General features: G+C 33.0%; 1 protein-coding gene across 2 annotated transcripts; it reads right to left on the bottom strand.

Annotated features, from left to right (window-relative positions):
* Positions 1-404: 404 nt before the first annotated feature.
* LOC142641047 (cucumisin-like) lies at positions 405-7201 on the bottom strand. 2 transcript variants are annotated; one of them, XM_075815405.1, is made up of 11 exons: positions 7064-7201; positions 6809-6952; positions 6312-6397; positions 4478-4572; positions 4145-4394; positions 3391-3898; positions 2493-2596; positions 2027-2245; positions 1824-1935; positions 1362-1575; positions 405-991 (listed from the first exon to the last, which is right to left on the bottom strand). In XM_075815405.1, the coding sequence occupies exons 2-11, from the start codon at positions 6902-6904 to the stop codon at positions 471-473; spliced, it is 2205 nt and encodes a 734-aa protein (XP_075671520.1). In that variant the 5' UTR covers positions 6905-6952; positions 7064-7201; the 3' UTR covers positions 405-470. The 2 variants fall into 2 exon arrangements, with proteins under 2 accessions (XP_075671520.1, XP_075671519.1); XM_075815404.1 differs by lacking the exon at positions 7064-7201 and having other exon boundaries at positions 6809-7042.
* Positions 7202-8246: the final 1045 nt, after the last annotated feature.

The raw sequence follows: 8246 nt of genomic DNA, 5'->3' as shown, positions 1-8246 counted from the left end.
GAACGTACATATCATTTTTTTTAATTTAGAAATAAGATTAATACACCATTATCGTAGGTCTCAAATTGTATCAAGTTGACTTTGATTACATATCGACAATATTTAAATAGGGGCACTATAGTTAATTACAATCAAGCAGCAAAGGTTTACAACCATTTTTTGTGGTGTAATTTCATTGTCGCGGTCATCCTTCATTATTAGCATATTACTTCAAAGCTTTTGCTTTATTATTTATTTTATTTATTTTTTAGAGAGTTTCAATTTATGGCGTTCACTCCTGATGATAGCTTTTTTATCGTCAAATCAAGACATCAATCAGTTTTTGTATAAGCAGGGATTAAACCCCAGATCTCTTATACAATCATCAGAGACTTTACTAGTTAAACTAAATGGAACCCACATTATTTTATTTTTGAAACCAAAGCTTTTGCTTTATTAATATTGGTAATACATGTTCCATATATAGAATGTCAAAATGCGTACACAACAATGGGGCTCCTCACTTGAAATGTACCATCATCCCAAATTAAACTAGCAGAGACTATTTGTCTATCTATTGTTCCTTTAATCGTAAGGGCAAACGATAGCTTTTGTTTGAGAGATGTAAATGATAGAACACTAGGGTTTACTTTGATACTAAATCTAGGTGGGGTGCTCACAATAGCTTTGTATGTAGATGTTGATGTTCCAACATTGGTGACGGTCCGATTGAAAACATGACTTATAGAATTCGAGGATGGTGTGGATAGAGCAAAAGAAGGATAGTTTAGATCGAAAACTTTTCCATTAGTACCTTTGGGACAACTACTACTATCTCCGGTAACAGCTTGTAATAATTTCGTACTATATCCTTGTCCACACAAAAAAGCAATGTAGTCCAGTGCATCAATATCATATATTAAACCAGGATTTGCACCCTTATGTGGATTGATATTGCCTGAACCATATGCAAATTCAGCTCCGGAGCTCTCTTCAGGACTCATAGGGACAGCTACAAGTAATACACCAAATTGGTCATGGTTATGGTTTAAATAAAATGAGGATAAAATACCATATTGATTCTTAAACTTTAATTTATCAACTATTTTAGTTCCTAAAGTTTAAAGTTATTGCTTTTAATTCCTAACACACTTAGAGTAATATTTTTTGTTCTTCAATAACCGTCAAATCTTTCTAATGAAATGATGATGTGACCAAACTAAAAACTAACACATCATCATTCCGTTAGACGCGTTAGGGACAAAAGGAGATCACTTTAAATTTTAAAGACAAAAGACAATCACTTATACACTTAAGTTTGGAACAAACTAATTAGTTTGGCCTTAAAATTACTAAGATTAGGAATTGAATATAACTATTACCAGTAGTCATAAGAGCAGATTTGATAGCTGCAGGTGACCACGTTGGATGGAGGGATTTGATGTAGGCCGCTGCCCCTGAACCATGAGGGCAAGACATTGATGTTCCTGAGATTATATTATATGAGAATGCCCTCTTATCAGAACTGACATCGGAAATCGGGGAAATTGGAGACCATGCAGCTACAATCTCGACTCCAGGAGCAGCTAAATCGGGCTAAAACAACGTAAAATAGGTTTCAATAAGAGGAATAATATCAATAATTGACATTCTTGGTTGTGATTGATGCATAATAAAAGTGATATCAATGATAAATCCTGATGAAAGTAATGTTATTTCATGCTGAAAGAGTCATATCAACCATTGTCAAATATTTATATGTTAAAATTTTGTGTCCCTAGAATTACTCAAATAATCCAAGGGTTCAAATATTTAAAAACAAAAAAGTGATTATTAGAAATTACCTTGAGAATGTTATGTGCAGCTGGACTGGGCCCTCTAGATGAGAATTCAGCTACGTAAGGAGCATATAGATCTTTACGTTCATTAGTCTTAAGGATAGTCGCAGTTGGGCTTCTGCAAAATTGTGCATCTTCATTAGGATTAGTATGTGTTGTGAGTTGTGAAGTCCTTAATTGTCGAAGGTGTTTTAGCTTAATATATATACCTTGTCGAATTTATGTAGGAGTAAATGTTGCCACCATCCTCCAAACTAACGTAAGCTGCAGGCAAGGGGAACGCGAAAGGATCATCACTGGGGCTTCGGCCTTGCATCACAGTACCTACTGCACCGGCTGAGAGTTGTCCAATCCCTTCATTCTCAGCATCACAAAGTACAATTTTACCTTTCACCAATTTTTTGTCTAACGTACCATAGTCGCAATACCTGCATTTTTACAGTAAGTTCCATTTTTTTTAACTACCGTTTGGAATTTCAATTCTGTATGTTTTTACTGTAAATATATAAAAAGTGTCAATTAATAGTGCTCTTTTGAAGTAATTTCACCTGCTAGTTCTATAGATTTGTGTATGCACAACTTATCAAATGGTTGAACATGTTCCCCTTGTCTATAATTAAGTACATCAAAAAATAGTTAAAGATTATTTGAACTTTCTTATTATTTTTCAGTTACCTGGAAATGTATGAATCAACATTTGCTTTCTTGTTTGGTGCATCTCCACCATAGATTATTGGATACGTTTTATTCTTGAGATCAAATGTATTAATTGAAATTCCCTACACATGAAGTAAAGAAATTATTCAAATTAGTTTGCAGTTTTAATTTTATGCCATAGGCTTTACACGTGCAATTTGACACGATTAAGGAATATGGAAATGGTTAGCTCAGCACTTTAAAATTGAATATAACACTATATCTCACATTGAGTGAGAAAGTGTTTTACTTTATGTTCTATCAATTACTCTATAATCTATATAATGTGTGCCTATATTTTTTCAATCTTAAATTTTTGTTATTTTGTTTCCCCAAAAAAAAAAAAAATTGTTATTTTATGCAAAAAAAACAAGAATGTGTGGCAAACTACAATCGGTGAAGTATAAAATAGAATATAGAGTGTAATATATGATATTTCCGTATGTATTAGTGTAAGTGCACAATTTGTACCCGGACTCAAACGAGTGATGAGCTCAAGCTCAAAGAGTCTTATACAATGAAATTTGTAGAGTGTGGGTTTGAAACCTAGGTTAGGGATATTGGGGAATTGATAAACAGGCTAGAAGGCCGCAATCTACGCAAATAATAGATGAATATAACAAAAAACTCTCCTCAGACGTAAGCCGAGAACCACTTGTATAGCCTTTCTTTCTCTGAGCAAAAGATTATAATTTTTAGTTTCCAAAAAAGATCCCCCCTTATCACATATCTTATTTTTTAGTCCTTAGAAAATAACTTTTTAAGTTTACAATTAATAGAAAATAAATAAGCATGGAATTCTATAGTTGATGAAGTGAAATAGTAAAAGTAGGATAAATGATTTTATTCCAACACAAAGGCTAGACATAGTAATTACCTCATATATCTTGTTGTTACCTAATTGGACCTTGGTGTAGAACTTTCGGTCTATGGTGCTTGCAGCCACAGAAAGAGACCATGGGGAGAAGTTTGAGATGGTTCCCAAACTTGGACCCCTATTACCAATAGAAGTTGATGTCAATATTCCATTTCTCATAGCATGAAAGGCACCAATGGCAATTGTATCTGTAAAATAGCTCTTAGCAGATCCACCAAGTGATATAGATATAATGTCTACCCCATCAGCAATGGCATCATCAAATGCTGCAAGAATGTCAGCATCATAACAGCCACCAAAACATACTTTGTACACAGCAATTCGTGCTGATGGAAACCCTCCTCGTGCTGTTCCCAAGCCAAGGCCTTGTACGCTTGCCATGTTAACTAAGTTCCCAGCTGCTATTGATGCAACATGTGTCCCATGGCCATCTGAATCTCTTGGAGATTGACTATCTTCTTTTTCAAAAAGTTTATTGCCACGGTAATATCTTGCTCCAATGATTTTACTGCATTAATTGTAACCACATATTTGTACTTTTTTGACTAAATTGTATGCCTTTGATATAATTGCTGACATGACTTTTTGTGATTTGAACATTTTCACGTAGGTTTACTATTGACACCACTTTTATCAAGTACTAATCACAGTAGGTCATGTCATTAATTATTGAAAAAATTGTGAAAAAATTAAATTTCATGCATGTTTCATAGAATCTAATACAAAACACATTAGTTGGATGTTAAAGATATACTTGTTGCAAGTGAAATTAGTTGAGGCTTGGCACTTTCCCTTCCATTTGCTAGGTGGTGGACCAAATCCCTTGTCATTAAAGCTATCAGACTCCGGCCAAATTCCAGAGTCAAAGACTCCTATGATGATGTTGCTTTCAATAGTTTTTCTATCCACTTGCTTTGGAATTGGAAGGCCAAGAAAGTCCCATGACCTTGTTGTATGGAGCTCTTTCTTTTGGTTAGGGAACACCGACACTACGCCATCCAATCCTACATATTCATAGTTACAATAATTTGTTATGAATCCCTTTTTTTTAAGGAGGGGAGTGGGAATCAAGATTAGGGTCACCCACCGGCCATTTTTTGAGCTTCTTGCTCAGTTAGCTCCACTGCAAATCCATGAAAACTCCTTTTGTAGCTATAGAGTAAAGATTCTGGACCAATATGGCTGAAAGCAAGCTTATGCATTTTGACAAGTTAATAACTTTATCCATATATTTTTTCTAATGTAATTGAGACCTGGTTAGCTTAAAAAAATTAACTCTTGGAATCTAATGGATTAATAATAAAAAATTACTAAAATTATTGAAATTGATAATAAATAGCTAATAAAAAAAATGAAAAATTAACCTGTATAACATAAAATACATTGTTTAAGATTAATATTTTATCAAAACATAAAATGATGGTGAAAATGGAATTTTAACCGAGGTATATAGTGTTTCAAACTTTTTGCGACTTGGATAATAGAGTTTTATACATGATATAAATATAAGGATATGAAAACTAGAGAAAATTATATTTTATCATCCTAAACTATGCCCAGATTACACTTTGCACCATAACTATTCGGATGTACAGTTTGCACTCTAAACTATAACCCTTGTTACACTTTGCAACCCAACGTTAATATTTTATCAAAACATAAAATGATGTGAAAATAGAATTTTAACCGTGGTATATAGTGTTTCAAACTTTTTGCGACTTTGATGATAGAGTTTATACATGATATAAATATAAGGATATGAAAACTAGAGAAAATTATATTTTATCATCCTAAACTATGCCCAGATTACACTTTGCACCATAACTATTCGGATGTACAGTTTGCACTCTAAACTATAACCCTTGTTACACTTTGAAACCCAACGTTAGTTTCACCATTTTAAATAGATGAAAATATGAAGCATGTGGCTTGCTTAAATGGGTCAAACATAAAAGACCAAAAAACCCCTTCCCAATCAATTAAAAACTTTTTTTTTTCCATCTCTCTCTCAACACCACCATGGATTGGATTTTGGATTTGGACCTTTATGGGGAACTATACTTTGTTCACTTGCTGTTCTGGTTGGCACTTGTTGTAGCCATGAAAATTGAAATTGGTCGTTGAATGGTTTACGCATCTCATTTTAAATGGAACATTACCTACATCTTGTTTTGGGTTTTTTAAAATCTTAATTGCTTATGTGTATCCCACTCGGCTTTTTCACATCCACCATACCACTTTGTAAGTTCCTTTGTATCACCGTGACGTCCAGCACTTCTAATGGCATGGTGACCGACAACAATCTTCAACTTTGCAATGGATTCTGTTGATTCTACCTCCTATTGTAAAGATTTATAAAGAACACGAACATAGTTTTAGGGATTTCATCGTAGTGGTGGAATAATGGTGGTGCCAAAGATGATTTTGCTTTGGGGATTTAGGGTTGTAGGGATTTTGATTTGGGGAGAGGGACTGATACGCATTAGAGAGAGATGAAAAAAAAAATGTTTTTAATTGATTGGGAAGATTGGTTTGTTTGTCTCATTTAAGCAATTCACGTGCAAGTTACATGCTTCATATCTCCATCGCCTTATCAGTAAAATTAATGTCGGGGTGTAAAGTGTAACAATGGTCATAGTTTAGGGTGCAAACTGTGTATACGAATAACTTATGGTGCATAATATAATTTGGGGCATAGTTTAAAATAGTAAAATGTAATTTTTCCTAAATAATAATATAAGGATGTGAAACCACAAATGTGACAAAAAAATGCCATATAAATACTATATGTGAGATTAATATTAAATATAACATGACAAAAACTTATTGTGAAAATTGTCAAAAGCTTGTTATAACTAAGAAATTGAAGCATCATAAAGCAAGTTTCTGGAGGTGCCATTATTCTACTTAAATTTTATAACCTGCCAATGACATCTTGTAACATGCTTGTATAAAGGGATGATGTGGAAACCTCGTTCCTCTTATTACCCATATACACAATATAAGCCTGCATGCACAATATATCATATCATAAGAAGAACATTAAAGTCGGTTAGGGAGAAAATAAAGGCATTTAAGTAGTGCCTAAATATATCTTGTGTCACATTTTGAATATTCAACTTTATTCTTTACTACCCCCTCAAAAAAAAAAATTATTCTTTACTAATTGCAATCTGCTATTACATGACCATTATATTTTTCTTTTATAAAGTAATCACAATTTAAAAAGAAAAAAATCAAATACATATCATACGTCAATTGATGGAACTGTAAATTAAGCTGGGACCCAAAAAAAAAAAAAAGTAATGTCGTACCATAATTGATGAAAATGTAAATTAAGTTGGAAAGCTCACTCCCCTCCCCCCTCCTCTCAAAAAGATATAAAATAAAATAAGAGATCAGCGATAGAAATACTTGCCTTTCGGTCATTCAGAGAAGTTGAGCGACCAGTAAGCAGAATGGAGGCGAAGCTGAGAAGGAGCAGCATTGAAAGACTTGATGTTATGCCTGCCATTGGAGGGTCAAGTAGCTATAAACCTGACTAGCCTGTTATAAATATTACCTGCACAAAAGGTTTCAGCTCAATTGAAACTTCAGTCCTAATTAATGTATTATTCATAGAGATCAAGTATAGTTATGGCTCCAAGAACATAAGGAAAACTAAAAGTTTTACCTTGATTTATAGTGGAAATAGTGGCTGCCAATGGTGGCCAGCCAAGTGATCATTATCAGAAGAATATGGGGGAGGTAGATAGAGCCGAAGAGGACAGGGTGTAGTTTCTTGTTGGAGAGCTTGGGCTTCAAATTGACAAGATATCTTGGGTGTCTTTGTACTAAGTGGCCCCGTAAATGTCCCTACATTCAAATCTTCCCAAGATTCTTAATTAAGGAAAAGTAGCAGTAATTAATTCTCTATAAAACTAAAAATAAGTGTGAATCTGAATTTTTTTTTCTTTTAACTGTTTAGTTGATTTGTTTATATATTATAATTTTTTTAAAATCTCATTTTTCAAATCTACAATTGTACCTTTTTTTTTTTATAACTTTAAGCAAAAAGTTGATCCAACTGCATTCCACGATTAGATATTTAGATATGCAGCCTCAATAAAAATGAAACTATGTAAGACAAATAAGCAACGTTAACTTTACCTTTAATTATAAAATAATAACTAGCTCATAACTATATGTATGTGCATCAGCACATATAAAAATACTGCTAGATTCATATTTTTTTATGAGCTACATATTAAATTTTCCTAATTAAGTTGAATTTTACCTATATTTGTTTTTGAATTTTTGTAAACTCTACAAAAATCTTGTAAAGATATTATTTGGAAAAGCACTCAAATATTTATTCTTGATTAATCCTTTTTAGGGGAATGAAAGTAATTTGTTTACCAATTTACATGCTTTCCTTTTTCTTTTATTTTTTCTTTTTTTCTTTTTAAAGAAAAATTGTAGAGGCGACTAGTTCAAGGAAGACCTTGCCTATACAAGTACGACCACAATATTTATTGATTGAGGAACCAATGTCTAAGAGCATTCTCATCAAGAATGCTAAATATTTTAGCATTTAGCATTTCAAAAACCTACTTTATCAATTTTAACATACCACTTTACAATTCACCAATCATCAAACATTTTATTTTTTTACAATTTCATTTAAATAATATTATTTTTATTTTACCGTGACTCTCTCTTTCCACCCCTTTCTTCACATTCACAGTCCAAGCAACTCCAGTCATAGCCATACCCATAGCTAGCCATTGCCAGCCACCACCACCTTTAAAAAAAAAAAAAAAAAAAACACCCACCAGCCGGCAGCCACCACAATTCCTAACCACCAAAATCACAAA

The sequence above is a fragment of the Castanea sativa genome, chromosome 6 (genome assembly GCF_040712315.1).
Source record: "Castanea sativa cultivar Marrone di Chiusa Pesio chromosome 6, ASM4071231v1".
NCBI classification, from domain to species: Eukaryota; Viridiplantae; Streptophyta; class Magnoliopsida; order Fagales; family Fagaceae; genus Castanea; species Castanea sativa.
The sequence above is the reverse complement of the archived record's forward strand: the minus strand, read 5'-3'. Positions and strand labels throughout refer to the sequence as shown.